Genomic DNA, 25,148 nt, shown 5'->3' on the forward strand with positions numbered 1-25,148 from the left:
AGGATATTTGGCATGCAGACTAGGGGAAGCCAAGAATCAAACCACCAACCTTCCGATCAGTAGATGATCTCCTCTACCACCTGAGCTACAGCCACCCCAAGAGTATATTTCATGTTTTCTCTTAACTATTCTAGATTAGTTCCTCTCTTACCCAATTAAGTGCTTCAAATTTATATTACTTAGATTTTTCTGTAATTAGCAGGTAATGGATCTGACTGCGGAACCAAGGGACACAGTACTATTATTTAGTATCTACTGTGGATAACAACATAGGCCCTCTCTGAAGTATACTCTCCTTTATTGCTTTATTTGCTAAACAGGAGCATAATAAATTACAATAAGAGCACAGTGCTGTAAAAATATTTTAACTTATAGTGACTGACAACATAAACTGATCAGGTAAGTGTTTAGTGAGGGCCTAAATATAGTAAGCAGTTTTCGTATAGACTTCTATATAACATAGGTTCTTTTTGCAAACAGAGGAGCCTCCTTCCCTGCTGGCCATTGGAAACAATGGAGATTTATGACATTTTCACACCGGCTTCACTTTTCAGACCCAGAAGACGTGTCCGTTTTTTATACTTTACACATTCTATCATCAGATCACATAACATCCAGTGTGGAAATTAAGCCTAGGCTTAGGATAGCCTGGCTGATTAAGGCAAGTTCTAATATGGTCTACTACAATGACACTGGCATGAAATATCATTATGTTCAGGATTGATAGGCTTCTTTTTCAGTGTTGGTGCTACTCCAGCACCAACACTCAAAATGTGTTCTTCTTCTTTCGGCTACTCCCTTTAATGGTCAGCACAGCAGATCATTTTCCGCCATCATCCACTCGTCCTTGCATTCTCTTCTGTTACATCTACCTTCTGGATGTCTTCCACATTCATAATTCTCTTTGGTCCTCTTTTCCATCTACATTCACTATCTCTACATCTTCGTCTTCACTGTTACCTGTCACCTGTATTCCTTTTTGATTCTATTGACTTTCATTCCTCTTCTTTCCAGTGCATATCTCCACCTCTCCATGCTCTTTTCTACCTACATATTCCAAAGATCACTCACTGTCCTCATACATGTCTTACACCATCCTCACACACATCTCTGCCACTTCAGACTTCTTCATACTGCTACTCATTCATTGTCACCTCTCTCTTCTTAACCTAGCCTCAACAACTCTTAAAAAGTAAGGGCTCTTATATTGTCTGTCTGTCTGTCTGTCTGTCACTGCACTGTCAAACAGACAGACAGACAGACCAAAAGGGCTCAGCAGAATACTTTATTAATCCCTAAGGAAATAATGTATAATGAAGGCAAATGTACTTCTCATTGTTTTTGACATTTTACCTTCTCATAAGTTAACCCTTTGTTTTTAAAGATTGTATTAGCCTTCATTTGATGGCAAAGCTGACAATTGACAGGAAAGGAGTGACAAAGTGCAAATGGCCACAGGTTAGACTCGAACCCCGTCCACTGTTCTCTGACCATCTAGCATATGGTTGTCTGCTCACCCACAGAGCTACTAACCATACTACCCACTGTTTTAGACGTAAAACACCTTTTAGTGAAGCTAAAACATGATCTACACCATTGAGAATCTAGACATATTCCCAAATGGAACAACAGTGTATCTTGTGGTTACAGCATTTATACACAATAACTTTGGGTTTGTTTCTATTATTATTTACAGTCGTGTCTCCTTTACAACTTGAATAATTCCAGTAATTTCAGCGGCATCAAACAGGAAAGAAAAGCCATCAATTTGAAGTACCCTAAGTGTGTGCATTTTAGAGTTTTTGGGGGCCACATTTGCTCTTCAAACTCAATAGAGACCAACAGAAATAACCTCCTCTGTCATTTCTCAGAGCTAATTTTATCTCACCTCAGTATTGTTATGCAATGAAACACTCACACTCCCCTCAGAGCCCATGCATCTCACAAGCTCTCCAACATGAATATATTATGGGGAGACAGGGTGACTAAGCATGACACTTGCTGACATCCCGCTGGTTGGTGGGAAAGGCAGCAGAGCTTAAACATGACAGGTTATCTGCAGGGCAGGTGGGAATCAGCTGGAGTGCTGGATCTGGGTCTAAAACCTGGATTAATGTGAGTGTAAGGTCTCTTACCTAATCTGCTATCTTTTCCCTTTTGTCATATAATAAAAATGGATGTCATATAGCCAGATAGAAAACTTTTAGTAGTAAGTCTATTCCTTCATATGATAATAACATAATGGCAATCTTCCTGGAAATTCCATGTGGTAATCAAGAATCTGACATGGGGTTAACAATTTTGGTCATTAATAATGCTAATTTCTACAGTGTTTGGATACTGGAGTCTACAGTTTGTTTACACATGAAGCAAGCTGCTAATTTGCCAAAACTAAAGTCCATTTCCAATAAATGCAGCTCTAAAAATTATTGGCATCTTGTAATCTACAAATATGCAAAATTAGCCATTCATAGTCACTCATGTTGGGTTGTTTGGCCACAGTAGATGCATTTGGCATAGAACAAAACCAGCTTTTCAGGAGAAGAACTTGATAGTCATTGAGAAACACGGTAAGGTAAATGTTACTGGCTTGGAATTCTTTGAATTACTGCATATACATTAGGGGCATCACAATGGCCTGACAATTAAAGTTAAACATGGAATCACAGACTGTATGTATCAGATGAATTTAAGTAAAAATTTAATTATAGTAAAAATAAAAAATTGAAATAATATTTAATTAGTGCTAAAAAATTTCTTACACTATTAAAGCATTAGTGTATTACTGAACCACTTTTTTCAATTCAACTTTATTTATATACCACCAAATCACAGCAGCAGTCATCTCAAGGCACTTGATAATGTGAGGTAAAGACCCTACACTAATACAGGGAAAACCTCAATAATCAGATGACCCCCTTTGACCAAACAATTGGTGACAGTGGTTGGTGACAGTGGTTAATAGAGCAGAGATTAATAATAACTAATGACTAAATGCAGAGTGGTGTGTAAACACACAGTGAATGAAGAAAGTGAGTGAACAAGAAACCCTCAATGCATCATGGGAAGCGTCCAGCAGCCTAGACCTATTCATGCATAAGTATGGGAGGATTCAGGGTCACCTGATCTAGTCCTGACTATAAATTTGATCAAAAATAAGTTTTAATAAGTTATAATAAGTTTTAGGTCTAATTTTAAAACTGTCTCCCAAATCCAAACTGGGAACTGGTTCCACACAAGAAGGGCCTAAAAGCTCAAGGCCTCTCATTCTACTTTTAAATACCCTGGGAACCATGTGTAAGCCAGCAGTCTTTGGGGGATGTGCTATATTTGGATAAGATGGAGCCTGATTATTCAAGACCTCATACGCGAGGAGAAGAATTTTAAGCCAATATGGCAGAAATATGCTCTCTCTTTTGTAGCCTCATTTATCTTCCCCACAAAGTTCAAATCATCTCAAACTGGTTTCTTCAAGATAACAATGAGTTCACTGTACTCAAATGATCTCCATAGTCACCAGATCTCAATCCAGTATAGCACTTTTTGGGAAGTGGAGAAATGGGGGATTAGCATCATGGACGTGCAGCTGGCAAATCTGTAACAGCTGTCTGATGTGTCATTGCTGGTTTTTGTATTTCTTAAGGACATGATTTTCAGACACTGTTCATCTGCTGTAGGTAGTGTTTTTAAGCCTGCCACTTTTCTTACTCCATACCTACTTACTCTGCTGTGATATTTTCCATAGATTCAACTAAAGAAACTTGAACTATGCTTTTGCAACAGGCTCCTAGCAATAAAGTGCCTAAGATTCCATTTAAAATTGGTTCTTTGTTTAAGTTTCTGTTATGTAGATGACACTCTGGTTAATCTTGTCTGCCTTTTTATACTTGAATTCATAATGTATTAGTGTCAAGTGGTTTCACAAACAAAAGAATCATTTTCTGAAAAGGATCAGGTACAAGGACTGAACTAAAATTCGGTAAAAAAGCAGCCAATGTCCAAAAGAAAAAGTCTGAAAGAGCTTCAAAATATGTAGAGAACTAGTGCTTCCGAGGCTGGCTCCTTTCAAGCTAAATATAAAGACATAAGGGATGACTCGTGACTGTACCGTATAGTCCTAACATTGGTGAGTTTTAATTACAGCATAATAATGCATTATATCCAAGGGTTCAAATGTGCCTGTGTCTGAATTTAGGGTTATCCAACCTCCAAAATCACATTTTAGCCATGGTTATATTTTATAGTTGTTAAAGGCTTCAAAAGAAATGCTGGATAATATTTAAGTACATCAGAACTGTACTTAACTGCAAAACACCTAAAAATAATTAGCACTGAAAATCAAATTCATTGTTAGCTTTAATCCAATATGCTACTTAGAAATAAGCCTTATGTCACTGACTGCATTCAATACTTTTACTCTAAATACATATTTGTCTGGTCATTGAGTATTCAATGCAGTACCTTTACTTATACCAGAGTTGGGGTTGATTGGGTGACCAAGGTCACTTGGTGTGAGTCAGGGAATACTCATCAGCAAATCTTGTTTTTACATCTGCATCGCACATTCAAAACCAAATTCATAAACCTGGAACACAGCAGACATGACAACACAAGCAAAATAAAGCCTCTATTATCAGCAAGGGCAGCTGTTGCTGGTGTGACTATTGTCTTTAAGTTATCACTTCACGCACACACACACACACACACACACACACACAAAAGATCACCAAAAAACAACTGAACTTAAAATAAACATAAAATGCTCATACTGTAACCAACCACAGCAATCACAATAAGCTTTTTTTCTCACTGTGCCTGGCTATTGAATAAATGTTCCTGTGAGGCAAACATTGCAGAGAGATCCTTTCTACCCACGCACAACCTGACAGAGACATTGAGTCCACTTTGCCTCTACCCACTGGGGCACCCATAGCCTCTTCAGTTTCAATTTGTCTGCATCCTATTAAGGGCCACACATCCTCACTCCCTCATCTTTTTTCCTTATTAATCACAAGACACACCTCATTAGATTTGCAGTAGATCAAGGGCAGTAGCAGCATTATTCTTTGACATCTCTGTTGAGCTTTCTGCCACTGTGATTAAAGACAGCTGATGATGATTCCAATCTGTCCCTCATATTAGACCGCTTTGTCCCTAATTAGCCTGGGGCGGGGGTGCCCTTAAAGTATTTCTTCACACAGAATCTGACAATCTTAAACACCATCACTGGTTGGCTCATGCATTTCAAGAAGTCCACAAAATACGCCCTGCACTGAGGATTTAGGTTTAGAGCTAATTTTAGTTGCTCCAGACCAGCGTGCGTTTGTTTTGGAAGGATGGAGCTGCAATCATCACCGCAGATGTGCAGACCTTGATTCCTCATGCTCTGTACGGTTACAGGACGGGGTCAGGCTGCATGCAGGAGACTCTGGATAATTAATATAACAGCGGCTTACTTGCCAAGCTCCTCGTACAGCTGGTATTCATCTGTAAAACGTGTGCAAGTAGTCGTTGCCATGATGTTTCCTCCTCGGACCGGTGTGCGGGTGCCGTCTCACAAATGTACGGTGTGTCTCTATCTGCACACAGGAGGACCTCGATCTCAAGTCTCCGCCCACCTTAGACCTCCGGACGGCGGAGTGCTTCAATTGCAGGCCGGTACACACACGCACGCTCCCGGCTCGGATGTCAGTGGGCTCTCCGCTCTGCCAAGCAATGAGGACGCACTCTTTAAATACCACACGAAACAGTAATGTGAGCTCACTATATGACGTGTCTCTCCGGAGAGAGAGAGAAAAAAGGAAAAGAAAGAAAGAAAAAGAAAAATCAAAAGCCGATAGTGAGCTGACCCAAGAGTGCGGAGGAGCGCAAAATTTGATTACACTTAATACATCATAAAGCGAAGAGAAGCCTGCAGCATACAATGACATTACTGCACTTGGAACTCAGTAAGGGCGCAGTGTGGATCTATTTTTGGGATTCGGTGAGGAGTCCCTCAGTTTATCACAAAACCTAAGAAAGTAATAATCAATAAACATAATAATTTTATTACAATTTTGTAAAGGGATTATGGGCGTGTTCAGAGATGGGGCATGGGGAACCCCCCGCAAAAGATGCATTTATGAGTAGAAATTAGTATGTCCGTGTTATATGGCTTTCTGCTTCTGCCTCAAAGTCCAAACATTGCACTTTCTACTCCATACCGTTTATTTCAGAGGTGTTTTTTTAATTAAATGAAAACTTTTACAAGGTTGCATAAGTCTTACTGTTGTTATACATTCCGACCATATTTGCATAATTATTTTTAATTGCTATCTTGAAAGACAATTTCCAGCTAATGTTTCTATATTTGTCCTCTTCTGCCAAATTTAAATCACATCAAGTATGGTAGTAACATGAATTCTGTACAAATGTTGAGCTAAGAAAGACTAGATTCAACACTGACTGGCTGCGTAATCATGTGGTGGTGGAGGAGATGGTAGCGGTTGCGAGGAATTGTTTTTTTTTTTTATTCTCATGTCAAATATGCTAATGAAGCTAGAGCTTCATAGCTTGTATAATATGTAAGATTAACACATAAGGCTCTCTGATATACACAGGAAGAGTAGTAGTGAAACAACCAGAGGAATGTTAAATTAAAACTCAGGGACAGACAAAATAATCATTTGTGGGTGGGTACAGAGGACTACTCTCAACTTTACTCTTAAAGCAACCAATGGAAATACTGTTGACACTATTTATATCAATTATACTGCCATAAGTGAAACAAGAAAGCCCAAAATATCAAATGGTGTCTTTAAAAAATGGGGAGAGGAAAAATTCACTAAACTAGCTGTGGTCTGGGTTCATTAGGCAGATCAAGTATCGACTCTTGCCTTAAGCTGAGAAAATACTATTAAGGCTTATTACATTTTGCTTCGTAGGTTTCATATTCTATTCTTCTCTTCAAGATATTATAACCGTATTATTTCCATTTACACAGTAAAAAGACAGATAACTGAAAATGAGTGTGATGTATATGATACTTACGGATTATCCAGCTGTATACAAGATGATGTATGAAAGTATATGGAGCCAATGCATTAAAACAACACTGACGTTTCCTGAGTAATTAGGAACTAATATATATATATATATATATATATATATATATATATATATATATATATATATATATATATATATATAGATAGATAGATAGATAGATAGATAGATAGATAGATAGATAGATAGATAGATAGATAGTTTTCTTTATTAATTGGTGTTAAATAAAAAAAATGATTGACTAAATCATTATTAATGCAAGGTTCATAGAATGTATTCATGCATAAATTATAGCTTGCTACCAATTAAGTCCATTATTTAACACTTTATTGAAACGGAAATATCACTCAAAATTGCTTAATAATGTTTTATTAATACATTACTAGTAAATAAAGCCTCAATAATTGATTGATTAACCTATAGTAGCATTCTTATATATGAGTTTGCATTGGGATAGGCATTGTTAATCCCTTTATCCATATTCATAAAGGCTTATTAAGATAATCTAATAACACAAAAATAAGAAAATGTAAGAAAACGTAACAAGGAACTAAAACAGAAAACCTAAACTGAGAAACAGTGGGAACCAGGAACTGGGAACATGGAACCTTAGAACCATGAGAGTAGAGGAGCAGGAGACAAGGGAAGACTGAGACAATGGTCGTGTCCAAATTCATGGGCTGCATCCTCCTGAGGACCCAGCCTTCGCGGTCTACGTGGGCCGGGTCCTCAGAAGGTCGGGTAGGCCGGAAGTAAACGGCTGGGGAAATTGGACGGTCTAGCCTTCTGATTAGCGTCACCGCTGTCTCAGTGGATTTTAATAAACTCGGCCGTCTGCTCAATGCTATCTAAAATATAACGGGACACTGGCATAAATTCTCGACCGTCTCATACTTCTGTTTAATCAGTTTTCTGTTTGATGTTTATTCAGCTGTGTAAAAACCAAGGAGGAACCCCCCCGGGGGATTAATAAAGTTTTATTTTATCTAATCTAATCTAATAACTTTAATCTCAGCCAAACCGATTGACTCACGAACAAATAAAACACTGAAAAAAGCCCAACAATAACATTTTTAGGTTGTCTAAGTGAATTATATGTTACGTTTAACCTTGAGTAGCGAAAGTCCGCGGTGATCTGAAAATGATGTGCCGGGAGTTTTGCCGTTCTCGGCGGCTTCAGTGACCCTCGAGCTCCCGACTAGCTATCGAGCTGGTGGGTAGCAGACGTCTCCGAAAACGTCGAAGCACTTTTGCAAATATGTGATATCTTGATAAACCGAGCAGATATTTGATGTTTACACAACTACTTTCTCGCCTGAAAATATGTCAAAAGTTTATTTTGTGACCCAGAAAGATTAGTAAGAGTAATTTTAAAACTTAGTAGTGGCCGCCATTGTTGGAAACTGGAGTTTGGCCCAGCCAAACTCCAGAATTCTGGGATATGGTAGGCCACGAAGGACACACCTGACACACCCATCCTTCATCCTTCAAATTCAGGGAAAAGGAGGACGCATTTGTCGGCTGCATTCGGAGGAGTCTACGAATTTGGACTGCCTTCGGCGCGTCGCTGTGACGTAATCGGTCTACAAATGCGGCCTCAGGAGGATGCAGCCCATGAATTTGGACACGACCAATATATACACAAGAGGAAGATTAGGAGAGTGGAGACATCTGGGGAACACAGCAGGAACAAATTAAACATAAGGAGGCAAGGGAAGCAAAGTGAACCAAATGCACAAGAGATGAGGGACTATCAAAATAAAACAGGAAGCCAGACAAACAGAGAACTCAAAACAATGAATAATTTACAAGATTCAACACTCTAAACATAAAGCACTGGCTCAAGACCCATACCCATGACATAAGCACATAAATAAGTTTTACAAATAATTAACATAAATGAAATTATTAATAAAATTCACACTTTTATCAGCTTATTACTATTGAGATTTAATAAAAACACTTTAATACATTTGTTACAAAATATATATCAGTATATATTATATTCTGTATATATAGAATATATTGTAAGTTGTTACAGTTAAAAGTTTTCTAACATGTTATCATGAATGATGCATTAATAACAGTAGAATACATTACAGTACAAATCAATGTGGAAAACATTACTGTATAATACTCTGCAAAAGTCTTAAGCCACTCCTCACTACTCCTAACCCACACTTCCAAGGAGACAGGTTTACTTGTAATTATTTAAAGTGCTAATGAGAAATTTTTTGAAAAATTCTATTTTGTTTGTTAAGCCACTTAACACTGACCTATGGATCATTCTTAGTTAAAAAGACACATAACTGAAAGAATGGACCAAAAGTTGCAAAGAATCCATTCTAAACTGTGTCTTTGGGGTTTATACAGCAGCTTGTCTCAAAACACATAATTTGTTGCAATTTCTTTAGTTGAATATACAAAAACATGCCAACAATAACAGATTGATATGGCATACAATAGTATTTTTGCACCAACAAGATGATTCCCAGAGTGTGATTAGCCTAAACCCTTGCATATGTTGATGTGGTGTGCAGTGTCTCTTTAAAAAAATTTATAGGAGAAAAGGACGCAGCAGATGGACAATACCTTTAAGTTATAACATTAATAAATAGGAAAGATTACAGCATTGACCAGATACAGGACATTTTAGATCCTTCTGGCACTTCTGCTAATCCATCTGCTGTTTACTGAAGTCTTATTAGAAATGGTTTCAATGGAAGGGCGGCTATCAAAGAGCAATTTTTAAGAAAGGGAAATGGGGAGTAAAGGCTGAGCTATTGCATATCTGACATTACACAAGAACTGGACTGAAAATCAGTTGTAATAGGTCTTGAATAGGAATAATAATCTGAATTATTATTCAATTAAATTTTAATTTTATTTATACAGTGCCAAATCACAACAACAGTTGCCTCAAGGTGCTCAGAGCAGACCTAACAATAATACATACAGATTATGTATGAAGGTCAGGAGAGAGGTATAACACTGAGTACTCTGTATAACACAGTGGAGACTCTTTCAGCCTCTTTGGGCTTCATATCAACCGGTGGTGTTGGAGATTTTGTCAAAATTAATAGAATTTTGAACACAGAAAAGTACTGTCAGATTTTGATGTGCCATGCAGAGAGAATTGAAAAAAAGATGATCATACTAAATATTGATTTTCAAGCACATCGGAATTCTAAAAACTCTGTTTTCCCCCCTATTTAATATATATCCACATATATTTACTCATTTCAATAAATTGCTGCAGCTATTTCCCACCGTTCTATCAAAATGTAAAGAAATAGGGGGTGGCTTAAGACTTTTGCTGCACAGTATTGTACAGAACAGGTAAAATCACCTCCAGCTGAAGCTGGCCACAACATTAGTATACTTTACAGATGCAGCGTGCTAGTACCAGTTTGGACCACATTTTGCCTGGAGAGCAGCCTTAACTCTTCATCATAGACTGAACATGCTGGAAGCAATCCTCAGAGATTTTAGTCCATGTTGACATGATAGCATCACACAGTTGATGTCTACGTTGCAGGTATAGATATCAGTTGAAGTCATGTATTAACGTTAGCTATCTCAGGTAACCCTGGTCAGTAATTTCAGAAAACTGAAACATCAGTAAGATAAAATGCCTTAATATCTGTATATGTTATTATGAGCCTATGAACCTTTAAGACTCAAGTTAAAGTAATGCATTCCTAAGCTTAATGTGCACGTTCAATACATCTGTAATCACACTGTCTGCTAGTCTTTGCTTTTCAACACTTCCACTTTCCCCATGCTGTGAAAAGCAATGCTGATGTCATTGTTCTAAATGGCCTGTATTTATACAGCGCTTTACTAGTCCCTAAGAACCCCAAAGCGCTTTACATATCCAGTCATCCACCCATTCACACACACATTCACACACTGTATAAATACAGGCCATTTACCATTGTTCTAGTGACTAGAACTAGTCAGAAAGACGATTGGACTAGAATCTAGTCCAATCGTCTTTCTGCCGCCATCTTTAAACCAATCAGCCTCCATGCCACTTATTTTAACTCTCACTGCTCACTGTCCCCTTCAGACTCCTGCGCACAATCCACCTTCTCAACATCTCCCACGTTGCTCATCTTCATCACCACCATCAGGGTTTAAAATCCAAGGCAGTCCTACCTACTGAAGTAGTAGTTAAATCATTTAAATAAGTTAAGTTTAAATGAAGCTGTCTGATTTTATTTGACATTTATTTTAAAGATTATAATAGTTATGATTATGCTTTCACATATGTAAGTTAAATGTAATAAAACTAAAACGTATGATGTATTTTAACAACACTGTATGATTTTGATGTGTACTGTATATATATATATATATATATATATATATATATATATATATATATAAAATAATCTTATCCAAAGATTGGCGTGGACTCGAGGAGTTCAGAAAACCCTTTTTCATATTTATTTGTAAATTGTTAGATGTTTTTTTTATTCTTGTTTTTTTTTGTTTTGTGTAGTCATTAACAGCAGAGCAAGGAAGCCGAACCAGCAGGTAATCATCACAGTTTGAAATAAAAACAGAATCAGTAGGGCAGATAACACATAGGGACTGCAGAGTTGAATCAAGAGTCAAACAGTGTACAATAGTACATATCAGCTTCAATTTAATGACTCATCCCTGTCAGAATACGGAAATATTCCCTTCCCACCAATCTCAACAAATTTGCAAAATTTGCAGCTTCTTTTATTAGGGACAAACTTCCATCATTCCAGCATTTCAAAGGTGTTAATAAGTGTTGCCTCTGCTGCCATGAGCTCTTTAAATGGAGATGCTTCAGTTCATGTTTGGCTGAGGTTTTGTGGCATGTCAGAACTGCACGGCACTCGGTGGGATGTCAAACATAGATGGGTCAAAGTCCTGCCCTTTGAAAGGTGATCCTTCAGCATCCCATCCCTTCTTCAGCATCTCATGCACTTTCTGCAAAGAAACATGGACACAGATATGTTATGTATGTATCTTTCATGCTAACAAACATCCTCACAATTCACACACAATCTAGGTGCACTACAGCAGTGACTTCCAACTATATTTGTCAGAATAGGTTTTAAGGACTTGACTCAATAACTGAATATCATTTAAGCCGAATTATAAGATAAACGTTTTTATTTTACAGAAATAATATAGATAATATAGATATAGCCTGTGTGTGTGTGTAATGAATAGTTTGTGTTATTTTTTAATTTGCTCCTTACCAATTCGTGACTTTGTGGCTTTCCCTGCAGCTTCTGGTGGTAGTCAAATGTGAGCCTGTCCAGAACAGCATGCTCCTCCTCATCCACTGTTGCCATGGAACGCTCACGGTTAATTTGGTTTATATCAATCTCCTTTTCGCCTTTGAGCACCGCATTCCACCAAACCTCTGATGTCTTGTTCAGTGACAACTGTAATTCAGAGACAGGATGTTCAATTCAAATATGTTAGACAATCTTTGAAAAGCCAACACTGGCTTTTGATAAAATTACTTTTTTGAGAGCAGAACTCATTTTTACACTTATCCTGTTATTCCAAGCACTAGAGAGCATTAACTCTTTCTAAACTAAACATTAAATGAAAACATCTCATTATGCAATGCAGAGTCTCTGTAGAGTCTAGTGTTCCTGTACATGACATTAACTTAATATCCCCACAGGGAAAGAACAATATCTTACACAAAGATAAGCAATTTAATAGTCATTAACATGAACAAAATTTGATTTTTGTCTTCGATCACCACATTATTCATCATCTACAGCCCTTGTCACCTTCGGTGTACAGAAAGGTTGGACTGTAGCTCCTGTTTTACTTTTTATTCATAGAGAATTGAATTTTCCAAATTAAATCGGAGCTTTCAAACTCTGAAATGGAAAAGTCAATCTTTAATTTCTCCATACTACATTAGTGCAATTCCTTCTTCGCCACTCTCGCCTCCTCTCTCCTGGCTTGGCTTCGTGTTTTACAATTGATTTTAAGATTTCGCTGATCAGCTTTGAAGCAAGTTCTGGTTCTGGAACAGCTATGACAGCCTCTTATGAGCCAGTAGTCAGGCCAGTCAAGCCAGTGCCAGTGACCTTCTTTCTTCTTTTTACTACCATAAAACCAGATGTTAGCTCCTGATAGGTGTTAATCCCTCTTGTTAGTTCATATTCTGATAACTCAAATAGCAGAAGGTGCACTCATTGCCACATTTTCTTCAGGAGTGTTCTTGTTGTTATTACAAAAATTAGATAATGCTTATGTGTACTCACAACCACACAGTGTCCAGGTTCCAGACTCCACAGAGAGTTTTCAGTGTTGATCTTGTAAGTGAATTCACCCTCCATCAGTGTCTTGTCTTCGGCTCCATCCCTCACACATACTCTCACGCCACTGGTCTGCAGACTAACACTGACCTGTGGGCCGTGAACACAGTTACAATAAGTAAAGTGTTATAAAAAAGTATTACTGGTGTCTCACATAGTTAAATAGACCTGCATTCACCTGTCTGCCTTTAACAACCGTCTTGGGCACAAACACGCGGACCTCCACATCCATGTAATCCTGAGACCAGCTGTAATTTTCCCTCACTGCCCCATTGTAACTGTCGGGATTGGACTGGAAGTTTTCTTGACGTCTAAAACACAAAATTCAAACACAATTTTTATATAAACGTCTTAAATACTGACACTACATTTTGAAATGCATGAGCCATTTCAGAATCAAATTAGAAATCATTCGTTAGTGCAAAGCCTCATTATTTAAAATGTTTTGAAGCTACCAAAGTTAAGTAAGAACCACTGTTAAGCTGGTGGAAACCCTGCACACCCATACAAAATTTAATTTAATAAATTTAATACAAGTCTAACAAATCCAAAATAGCAATTTTAGTTTTGTTGTCTCCCCGAAAACAAAACAAACAAAAAATAAACACCTTCAAACTATAATTTCACAGGAAGATTCCACCTAAGAGTGAAGCAGAGGCTGAGATCCAGTGTCACTTGTTGTCACTACTTCTACTTCTTTTGAAAGCTGTCTTTCTGTTGATTTCATCAAGATGACCTTAAGGTCGCAATGAACCAGCTTCCAGTCCAAGTATGAAGTGGATGGGATGAAATTTAGCAACTTGAAGTCCAAGGCCACAGCCCTTGACTAGAAAAGGGTAGAGTAGCCCCTACAGGTTGTGTACAAGTTGCTGCCACAAATGGAGGAGTTAAAATATTTTGGAGTCTTGTGGCTACACAGGAAGCTGCGGCTAATGGCTTTCTGCTAGGCCTCAAGTCTAGTACATGTAGTCACTAAACTTTCCAAATACACACATGTTTTTTCTGTTTTCCCATCTCACTGTTTTCATACAGTGGGGCAAAAAAGTATTTAGTCAGCCACCGATTGTGCAAGTTCCCCCACTTAAAATGATGACAGAGGTCAGTAATTTGCACCAGAGGTACACTTCAACTGTGAGAGACAGAATGTGAAAAAAAATCCATGAATCCACATGGTAGGATTTGTAAAGAATTTATTCGTAAATCAGGGTGGAAAATAAGTATTTGGTCAATAACAAAAATACAACTCAATACTTTGTAACATAACCTTTGTTGGCAATAACAGAGGTCAAACGTTTACTATAGGTCTTTACCAGGTTTGCACACACAGTAGCTGGTATTTTGGCCCATTCCTCCATGCAGATCTTCTCGAGAGCAGTGATGTTTTGGGGCTGTCGCCGAGCAACACGGACTTTCAACTCCCGCCACAGATTTTCTATGGGGTTGAGGTCTGGAGACTGGCTAGGCCACTCCAGGACTTTCAAATGCTTCTTACGGAGCCACTCCTTTGTTGCCCGGGCGGTGTATTTTGGATCATTGTTATGTTGGAAGACCCAGCCTCGTTTCATCTTCAAAGTTCTCACTGATGGAAGGAGGTTTTGGCTCAAAATCTCACGATACATGGCCCCATTCATTCTGTCCTTAACACGGATCAGTCGTCCTGTCCCCTTGGCAGAAAAACAGCCCCATAGCATGATGTTTCCACCCCCATGCTTCACAGTAGGTATGGTGTTCTTGGGATGCAACTCAGTATTCTTCTTCCTCCAAACACGACGAGTTGAGTTTATACCAAAAAGTTCTACTTTGGTTTCATCTGACCACATGACATTCTCCCAATCCTCTGCTGTATCATCCATGTGCTCTCTGGCAAACTTCAGACGGGCCTGGACATGCACTGGCTTCAGCAGCGGAACACGTCTGGCACTGCGGGATTTGATTCCCTGCCTTTTTAGTGTGTTACTGATGGTGACCTTTGTTACTTTGGTCCCAGCTCTCTGCAGGTCATTCACCAGGTCCCCCCGTGTGGTTCTGGGATCTTTGCTCACCGTTCTCATGATCATTTCGACCCCACGGGATGAGATCTTGCGTGGAGCCCCAGATCGAGGGAGATTATCAGTGGTCTTGTATGTCTTCCATTTTCTGATGATTGCTCCCACAGTTGATTTTTTCACACCAAGCTGCTTGCCTATTGTAGATTCACTCTTCCCAGTCTGGTGCAGGTCTACAATACTTTTCCTGGTGTCCTTCGAAAGCTCTTTGGTCTTGGCCATGGCGGAGTTTGGAGTCTGACTGTTTGAGGCTGTGGACAGGTGTCTTTTATACAGATGATGAGTTCAAACAGGTGCCATTCATACAGGTAACGAGTGGGGGACAGAAACGCTTCTTACAGAAGACGTTACAGGTCTGTGAGAGCCAGAGATTTTCCTTGTTTGAGGTGACCAAATACTTATTTTCCACCCTGATTTACAGATAAATTCTTTACAAATCCTACCATGTGAATTCATGGATTTTTTTTTCACATTCTGTCTCTCACAGTTGAAGTGTACCTCTGGTGCAAATTACTGACCTCTGTCATCATTTTAAGTGGGGGAACTTGCACAATCGGTGGCTGACTAAATACTTTTTTGCTCCACTGTATAGTACATCACACAGTTGTCCATTCCATATCCTATACACATCACTTCATCCAATATCGAGGCACGTATTCCTTCTCCTCTGTCTTTTTCAAAATTGCTGACATTTGAGGCACTTTAGTCTGCACATAGCATTGCTCGCACACAGTGCAGAGTGGTTATACATTATATTTCCAGAAATATTCACTTGTCACCCTTCATATGTATGAGTATGATATTGGTCCATCCTTTGCAGCTATAACACAAGATTTAGGAGTGTGTTTATGCACTGTTCTTGAGCTAAACTGAAGGTCACGTAAAGTTTCGAGTTCTGCAGCGATTGACTCCACCTCAGCACACTATGCACCTCAGCATCTGCTGATCCCTGTTCCTGTGATTTTACATGGCCTACCACTTTGTGGCTGAGTTACTGTCATTTCCAATTGCTTCCACTTTGTTATAATATCACTAACAGTTGACAGTGGAATATTTAGTAGGGATGAAAATTCACAACTGGACTTGTTGAAGAGGAGACATCCTATCATGGAACCATGCTGGAATTCACTGAGCTCCTAAATGTTTGTAGAAGCAGTCTGCATGCATAGGTGCTTAACTTTATACACTGGTCGCCATGGAAGCGATTGGAGTACCTGAATTCAATTATTTAGATGGGTGAGTGAATACTTCTGGCAATATAGTACAGCAAAGTACAGCAGAACTAAGTTGGTTAGCAGTGAACATTTTCTGTCTTAGTTTATAAATATAAATATTTTCCATGTTCTCCTTGTTTCTGCCTGGGTTCTCTCCAGGTACTCTGGCTTCCTCCCACAGCCCAGAGACAGGGGCAGGGTTAGGTTAACTAGTGATTCTAAATTGCCTTTAGGTGTGAATGTTAGTGCAGTGGTTGTCTGTCTCTCTGCGTTAGCGCTGCAACTAACCTTCACCAAAGTCTGCATCCTGTCACAAAGTCATTTTAAGGCCTAAAATTGACCTTGACAAGTGCATTTACTGAAACACTGTAATGTGCAGAGTAATGTTTATGTTGGACCATATTTAAAACAACAGATGCTTCAAAGGTTAAAAAACGCTAGTAGCTACTCACCCTGCTTTGGATTTCGAGTTGGCTGCAGCTGCCTGATCTCCACAAATTGCTGGACTGCTGCTGCTATCCTGCTGAGAGCAGACGGATGTGCCTGAGGCTGCTGGAGCTGAAACATCCCCAGAACGTGAGGGGGAGTTCTCCATCTGCACCGCCTCTGTACTCTGCTGCTTGGTTTCATCACAAGGCTCAGAGGCAACCTCCAGCTCCTGAACTGCAGGAGGAACATACCTAGTCTCCTCTCTCTTCTTCAGATTGCTCACTGCTCTCTCTCTGTCGTGCTCCGCCAGCTTCTCGAATGACTTATATGTCTGAGGAAAGATTTAAAGGTTATCGCTTATCATCATTTGAGAGGCAGACAACTCTAGATTAGGATATAACCTTCACCAGTCTTAGGACAATAACAAATGTATTGCTATAGGTCTGTGGCTCATATAGACAGCAAGGCTATCGCCAAGCACAGGAGTTATTTTGTATTATGTAGGTGTTAATTCATCGACGAATCACTGCAGTGTAAAAAACTCGAGGACCACAAAAGTGTACGTAACATTATAACAGCTTCATTTTTAACCTGTGATTGTAAATAATATGCATGTGCATAAACTGTACACTTAGTCATGTGTGTTGCCAAGGTATTTACATTTAGCAGGTTAAAATGTTGAGAAATTTCACCTTAAGCACCATCTTCTCTGCCACACCTGGAGGGAAACCCATCTTATCATTGGGACTCGACAGCAGGCGATAAAAGTCCGTCTTGCGGTACAAGAACCCAAAATAGACCTGCAGAAAGTCCTGAATGTTCCCAACATGCTGCAGGATCCCCAGAAGAGCATTATCGTACATCTCTGTCATCTCCAGCGGCGACGCCATCGCAGCTTTCAATCTTTATTCCTCTCAACAAGTCTTCAAATGATTCCAGCCAATACTTATCCCACCAAAATAATGACAGTTTGCCAAGAAACAAGTGGGACGAGTAGGATAACGCTACTCAGCAACTACTTTCCTCTTTCCAGAACAATACAAATACTTCCGGTGCAACGTTTTCAAAATAAGTGTGCAGTCTTTGACAAATATCGGATACCGGGTATCAAAACAAACAAAACAAAACCACAAGCTATGGCTATTTGTAGTGTTTTTGTGTATTTATTTATTTTTTTAATACATATAAATTGAAACAATCACGCATTTAGGACCCCCCCCCCCTTTTCAGTTCTTGACTTATATTTATGTATTTATTCTTTAATAGCACAGATAGGCTAAGCAACTTTAGACTTACCTTCACTTGTTAGGCGAACCACTGCAGTGTGGACCCACTACAAATAAAGTAAAAGTATAAACGAACACAAATAATCGCAAGAAAAGTGACATATGTTTTCAAATAGGGTATATGGTTTCAAAGAATCTCTTTTTAAATAAAGCACAGTTAATACATAACAGAAACATAATAATAACTATAAAATTACTCAAGTATGCAAGAAAAGTTTTTGTACTAATGCATATTATACACAATAATAATATTAATGTTTAAAGCAAATTAATCATTAATAATTAAAATAACGACTATGGTTAAATTAAAAAAAACTAAAGAGTACGTATTAGGTAACAAAATTTATATTTTAAAATGCATCTGTTAAAAATAGGAATTTTAACTTGCTTTAAAAACAATTCGTACGAGAACATGTTGTGAGGAAAAACTTTGCAATTAAACTGTAAATTAAACTGTGTGTTTGCATACAATTTTCGTTCAATGTCAATAAAGATTCTGATTCTGATTCTAAAATATCACTCATCTTTAACTTAAAACTTTTATTTTCCCTCTTTCCGGTTGGTTCAGGTTAATAGTTGTCCGGTGGAAACTTGTGGAAACTGCCTGTGGAAAAAACAGTTCCAGTATACAGCTCAAGTCCAGTATAGAAACGTTAATTTTGTTATTTTTACGTGTTATAATTATTACCGAGCTTTCGTAAACCTTCGGCTATTTATACAGTAATAAACAGAGTGACTGCTGTGTTGTAGTTTAGTACCACGAGTTAATTATTTGAATAAAACATGGCGGCGTCCTTGAGCAGCATAGGAAACGTGAGGGTGCTGGTAAGAAAGTCATTTTAAACCGTAACATTTACTTAATTTCCATGAAGTCTTGTTGACCGTGTAGCTATCGGCGTGCACCCATTAATTTAGCGCTACGTTTGGTAAGGCTTTATATATATAAACAATTTTAAGCTAGGGGTTAGCTAACTTGCTCTTGGCTGCCTAGGTTTCTATGATAAATAGCAAAAATTTCAGACATGTAACAAACGTTTGTGTCACTTTGTTACTACTGCGTTGTATGACCACAGAAACCAAACGTGTTTGTTTGTGGCACTACGAACCTGAATTATCAAACATGGAAACATCTATAACAGCCTTTTGCCTTATCAAAATATCTGAAACTGTATTATGAATACTAAGAACGGCAACTAAGATGTCGACAAATACCTTTTAACAACTCGTTACTACACAACTTTAAAACAATTTGCAATAGGAATGATTCACAAGACAGTTTAGACTAGCTGTGATTTAACGATACAACATCTCTGACACTATGTCCAAGACATCTGTGCACTGTGTTGCAGAGATGCATTATATGGACAAAAGTGTTTTGCCACCTGCACATTACACCCACAGGAGCTTCCATGATATCCCACGCTAAATCCATAAGCATTAGTGGGGAGTTGCTCCACCTCTGCAGCAAAATCAGCTTCCTACAAGACTTAGGAGGCTGTCTGTGGAAATAATTGTCCATTTATCAAGAAGAGCATTAATGAGATCAGACACTGATGTTAGACCTGAGGGCCTGAGTGAAAATCTCCATTCCTTGTATTTTCCTTTCTTAACTTGGTTTGAAATATTTTGCGCTACATTATTAAGCAACTGAAACAGCCTCTGCATGTTAACACAGGAAGAAAATAAAATTCGCTGAAACCCACTGTTCACTACAGTCACAGCTTGCTGTCATGATCCAAATATTAATGTTTGTACGGATAATACTCCAAAAGATGTCTTGATTAAAATTATTTGTAGTAATAAGTTATTAGTTTTAATAAGTATTCTTGTTTGTCCAATGCTAGCATGCATGATTGTTTCACAGACTAGCATTAGCAGATGTAATGACTGCCAGAGTGGTCAGTAGGTATTACAATTCAAGCACAATTGCTTCAGACATTTCAGTGTTTTACAAAGCCTTGTCTTGCCCAACACCTCTTCCTGCTAAGTAGGAGTGTTGCATCAGCAAGGACTTCCAGCTTATCTTTGCTAAGTCAAACATGCTGAGCCACATGCTTTGACATCCCCATTGGGAAATAAGGGAGAAGCCAGATGTACCGTTTTGCTTTTGAAATGATTTCTGACCATCAATTCAATATTTACTCACTGGTTTTCACTCTCACCACATTACCTGTTTTGCAGAGCGCCTTAGCTTGGTCCAGCTCATTGTGCAGCTTCTCTGGAAGCAGGGGCCTCCATGTTACTGTGTCGTGCTGCAAGGTAAGCGGCCTTGACCCTCTCAGGGCTGTTGTATCAGCAACACTAACTGTTTAACATAGTGTTTATCTTTTTAACTTTCACAGTATTCTGATACTTTACCGGAGCCACAGTCAGAGTGGTTCAGAGGTCACAACCATTTAAAAAAAAAAAGTAATTTGAGGTTTTTTGTTGCTTTTACAAAGGCTGTTAGGTTGTTATAGATGATTAACTTTCAATGGGTCTGATAGTGTTTTATCCAAATATACCCAAGATGTGCTCTTTTGTCTTTCTCTTTTACAGAATCGAGCCGCTCGTATCCGAGTAGGGAAAGGAGACAAACCTGTGACCTATGAGCAAGCGCATCATCCTCACCACATTGGCCACCGCAAAGGATGGCTGTCACAGCACACCAGTAAGCATGACTGAGATTGAGAATATGCTCTCGCTAGGCACATTTGATTTTATGCACACTGTCCTCTCACATGTTTGGTCATGAATTAGTTAACTCAGTGATTTTTATGGAAGCAGTCATTGGTGCGGATAGCTCTCAGACAACATACCAATCATCACTGAGTCCAACCAAACTATGCACTTTAGCTTGAATGCTCCTGTGCCACAGACTTAAAGTGTTGTGCACAGGCCATCCACACACTGATACTGGGAAACATTTCCATGTTTTCAAAGTGTGTCCAACACATTTTCCAAGTCGAAACTCATTTTAGCATTTGATTAAATATTTTTATCTGTTCAAGAGAACCACAGCAATCAAGCACCTTCAAAGAGAAAAGCTGGCAAGACCCAGTGCTTCACCCACTGCTGAGGCTCTCCAGTTAGTCTCTCATCCTGCAGTTGGATACAATGGGGAGATCAGCAGTCCTTGTTCTTCTGTGGAGATTTGCTGGAAGCTTGAACTAGAATTTGCAGCAAGTGGAGAACTGATTAGGCTGCGTAGAAGAACGAGAACCACCATCTCTAACTGTTCTCAAACTATGAGGTTTGGGTCTGTCTGACCATGAGATGAGAGACTTGCTGGAGAGACAGCTGATTTTTGACTTATCAAAACTCTTTTTGACTTGATGGTCTATAAAGCAAACCAATGGATGTAGCCGCTGTGACATCACCTGTTGGTTCTACACTGTGCATTTTGAAGCCTCCCTGTTAGTATTTTGCTTGCAGCCCAGTTGGCTTTTTGGAACCAGAATTTATTGTATTAGTCTGTTAATTACCATACACATGCTAAACAACAGAGCAATAAAAGAATAGAATTTCACTCATCAAAACTGCAGCACGAACAGGACAGGTCCAGTTCAGTGTCTCAGATTATTGAAGTGAGGCCGAGCACACAGCTTTTATCTGCTGCACGTCAGTGCACTTGTTTCTGTCGGGAACAATTTATAGAGTCATGATGATTGTGCTCTCCACAGCCAGACAGCAGCAACTAGTGGTTTCATTTTATAATCTTTTTAGACTTCATCAAACGCTGCTCTGTCTTTTGATACTTTTCAGTGTCTCCATATAGTGTTTGCAGTTTATTACAGAAAATGCATAATTTAAGCAAAATTAAGACCTAAAGATAAATATTAAACTTTTCAACTATATCTCTAAACATAATATTAAACATGGTAAAGAAACTTAAAATAAGATTTATGTTGTCTAATGTGACTGTGAGCCTTATTAATAAATATTTTGCTGAAGAGGCAGTGATCTTTTCGTTTGCACATCTTTGTCCATCAGCCGCAGCTAATGTGTAATTCAGTCCAAATTCCTCTTAATCTTTCACGACAGCTCCAGTTTTTTTTCTCTCTTGCTGATAGGTAACCTCAAAGGAGAGGATGGGGCAGCTGAACGCACTGTAGAAGATGTCTTCATTCGGAGGTTCATGTTTGGGACGTTCCACGGGTGCCTGGCCAATGAGATTGTCATCAAAAGGCGTGGCAATTTGCTGAATGTGTGCGCAGTGATGCTACAGAAGTTACCACCACAGAAGTTTTACTTCCTGATTGGCTATACAGAGTCACTGCTGTCACACTTTTACAAATGCCCTGTCAAGTTAGAGATTCAGACCCTGCAGGATAAGATTGTGTACAAGTACCTCTGATTAAACTGTCCGTTACCATTTTCTCTGTAGATAGTAGATGTGCTACCAGTTTCTACCTTTTTGATTTTTGAAAAATGAATGAGCAGATTTCAAATATTTGTTTTATTTATGTCCTCAAAAGGATTTTAAGTTAGGAGAGAGGAGATCACTGTTGTTATAAAATTAGCTGGTGAAACCTGTTGCATTTTCTACAAAATGCTCATCAACTTTTGTTCCTGAAGTTAAATAAATGATCAAAACCTTGAATTCTAAGAGATACTTTATAGTGCTGGTTTGCAAAGGAAATTGACATAACTGCACATATGAGTATTTAAAATGTGAAAATACATCAAACACTGTGTCATCAGCAGATTTACAGACAGGTGACAAAAGAAATACTTGAACCTCTAACCCCTCCCGGAAGAAGATCCAGAGCTCCTGGATGCTGTGTGGCAATTTTGTTGTCGTGATTTGGATTCACCTCTCCTTTTAAAGGAGAGTGTGGATCTGATCACCTTTATCCTATGAAGAAACATTTCTACCCTGAGTGGGTTTTTTTCAGCAATGGAAAAGCCCCCATCCATCCATATCTTTTTAAAGAATGATGTTGCATTTTTTGCTTTCTTTTCAAGCTCGTTAGATGAGGTGTGGAGTAGGAGTGACAGAGGGGTTCATAGTCAGGGTGAGATGACAGAGATATCAGGGATGGCTCTGAGTCCCTTCATGTTTGCAATGCTGAATGACAGGTTGACAGATGAGGTCAGGCAGGAGCCTCTGTGGAATGTGATGTTGGCAGACGATCTGACCTTTTTTTTTTTTTTCTTCAGATGATTAAATTATTTTACTTTGCATACAGAAACAAAATTATTTCACAAAAAACAAAAAAATAGGTCAGAGCTCTAGTTTTTTCTCATCTGACCAAAGGATGTGCTTCCAGTATGTATAATATTTCTCAGTTTGTATTTGGCATACTTCCATCTGGCTTCACGATGTCTCCTCTGTGGTGAAGTTTTTCTTGGTCTGCAGCTTCATAGTCCAGTCCTCTGCAGGGTTCTAGTGGTTGTCTTGTTTTAGACTACAGTCTTTAGAAACATGTCTCATTAGTTTTCAATCCAGAGTCTTTAATTGATTCCTCTTCTATTATGATCTCCAAAGCCACATGCTAACACAACACTACCTGAACTTAAATCTCAAAGGTTGATTATCTTGCTAATGGTGTTCCATCTTCACTGTGCAAAAGAAGGCAACGCATCAGAGATGCTTGACTGAGTTGTATAACTCAAATGTGCATTTAAGGTGTAATGTTAAAGTCTTTTTAAAAAGTCCTCTGCAAAACTAAGACATCTTACTATTCATCAGTGATAAAGGAAACTAACATAAGTAAAGGGAGAATAGCCCCAGGTTTCTTTTCAGCTCTGTAGCCAGGCTAAGAAAAGAATCAGAGCTCAGTTATGCCAAATGTCAATCTTGGTGTAAGCACAGGTAACTCTACCTGACACACCTTTGACGAGCTGATCAAAACACTTTGTCAGGTTTTAGGAATTACCTGATAATCTTGGAGGGGAATTAAAGCTGGCCACCTAGGCCAACTATAAAATGTACACTTCCCCCCCCCCAAGGAAATTGACTTGAACCCACTACAACGTCACATTAAGAAGGAAACCTACAAAAAAGTGCATTTAAATGTTTCATTTAATTTAATCAGTTTCATCACAGTGCAGATTTGTTCACATTTTAAAGGCACATGCACCTCATCAGTGCAAACATATGGCTGACAGGATTAAAGTGTTCATCTTAAACATCACTGTGCAAAAGTTCCCTTAATATATTCCTTGCAATAAGAAAACATATGAAAAATATCAGCATGTGTTCCTGCTACCAATTAAAAAAAGGCTCTTAGTAATAAAGAGTTCAGTTTTTTAAAAGCCGAGTTCCTTCTTCAAATCTGAGGCACAATACTGAAAATAAACTGTTATACTGGATACAGGACATGGTGAACATTTCAGACTTTGTTGTCTTTCATTGAAAGGGTTGCAGAGATAGTTATGAGAGTACAAAGATCTTTTATGGAAACTAAGCTTTTGCCACAAAAAAAAAAAAAAAAAAAAAAAAAAAAGCAAAATGAACAAAAACAAAAAAGAATATTGACACAATACATCTCCACATTATACAGTTAGAAGCAGCTTTTGGTTTGGTCAGATTAGCATAACCATGTGTAAACCTACTTACATGCAGTTGCTTAAATTTTCTGTGCTGGCTAACTAATAATTGGTGGTATGTTTATACTGAATGAAAAAAAAAAAGTTAAGTCATATTAATCCCTTCATCCAACTCATGGAAAGCATTTAAATGAAACCCTAGAATGTTAAACCAACTCTTCAAAGACGATGATGATGAGTCACAGTTTCAGTGTAGCAGTAAACCTTTCTCTTAACTGCTCACAATCAAAGTAAGAAGAAGAATCAAACATTTTGTGTTTCCGAGAA

At 38.5% G+C, this 25,148-nt stretch overlaps 3 protein-coding genes across 11 annotated transcripts in view; 1 reads left to right on the top strand and 2 right to left on the bottom strand.

Annotated features, from left to right (window-relative positions):
• The window catches only part of camk2b2 (calcium/calmodulin-dependent protein kinase (CaM kinase) II beta 2), a 67,082-nt gene extending 61,151 nt beyond the window's left edge, over positions 1-5,931 (bottom strand). For 7 of the 9 annotated variants that reach the window (XM_080303402.1, XM_026172810.2, XM_080303399.1 and 4 more), the window contains exon 1: positions 5,457-5,930. In XM_080303402.1, the coding sequence (XP_080159528.1) occupies positions 5,457-5,518 (62 nt within the window). In that variant the 5' untranslated portion in view covers positions 5,519-5,930. Of the gene's footprint in view, positions 1-5,456 lie in introns of all 9 variants that reach the window. The other 2 variants (XM_080303397.1, XM_080303396.1) reach the window with 1 other exon arrangement.
• Positions 5,932-11,473: 5,542 nt separating this feature from the next.
• Positions 11,474-18,126, bottom strand: nudcd3 (NudC domain containing 3). The gene is made up of 6 exons (XM_026172812.2): positions 17,754-18,126; positions 17,085-17,392; positions 13,552-13,684; positions 13,320-13,463; positions 12,288-12,476; positions 11,474-12,012 (listed from the first exon to the last, which is right to left on the bottom strand). Exons 1-6 carry the CDS (start codon positions 17,949-17,951, stop codon positions 11,902-11,904), a joined length of 1,083 nt encoding a protein of 360 aa, XP_026028597.2. The 5' UTR covers positions 17,952-18,126; the 3' UTR covers positions 11,474-11,901.
• Positions 18,127-18,885: 759 nt separating this feature from the next.
• mrps24 (mitochondrial ribosomal protein S24) lies at positions 18,886-22,929 on the top strand. Its single transcript, XM_026176863.2, has 4 exons — positions 18,886-19,172; positions 20,529-20,606; positions 20,886-20,997; positions 22,400-22,929. The coding sequence occupies exons 1-4, from the start codon at positions 19,131-19,133 to the stop codon at positions 22,681-22,683; spliced, it is 516 nt and encodes a 171-aa protein (XP_026032648.1). The 5' UTR covers positions 18,886-19,130; the 3' UTR covers positions 22,684-22,929.
• Positions 22,930-25,148: the final 2,219 nt, after the last annotated feature.

The sequence above is a fragment of the Astatotilapia calliptera genome, chromosome 7, assembly GCF_964374335.1.
Source record: "Astatotilapia calliptera chromosome 7, fAstCal68.1, whole genome shotgun sequence".
Classification (NCBI taxonomy): domain Eukaryota; kingdom Metazoa; phylum Chordata; class Actinopteri; order Cichliformes; family Cichlidae; genus Astatotilapia; species Astatotilapia calliptera.

Coding starts and splice junctions, on each gene's coding strand:
- nudcd3 (XM_026172812.2), bottom strand. CDS start 17,951: ATGGCGTCGCCGCTGGAGATGACAGAGATGTACGATAATGCTCTTCTG. Junction 17,393..17,753: donor CAGAGAAGATGGTGCTTAAG/GTGAAATTTCTC, acceptor ATCTTTCCTCAG/ACATATAAGTCATTCGAGAA. Junction 13,464..13,551: donor CGGTTGTTAAAGGCAGACAG/GTGAATGCAGGT, acceptor CACGGCCCACAG/GTCAGTGTTAGTCTGCAGAC.
- mrps24 (XM_026176863.2), top strand. CDS start 19,131: ATGGCGGCGTCCTTGAGCAGCATAGGAAACGTGAGGGTGCTG. Junction 20,607..20,885: donor TTACTGTGTCGTGCTGCAAG/GTAAGCGGCCTT, acceptor TCTCTTTTACAG/AATCGAGCCGCTCGTATCCG. Junction 20,998..22,399: donor ATGGCTGTCACAGCACACCA/GTAAGCATGACT, acceptor TCTTGCTGATAG/GTAACCTCAAAGGAGAGGAT.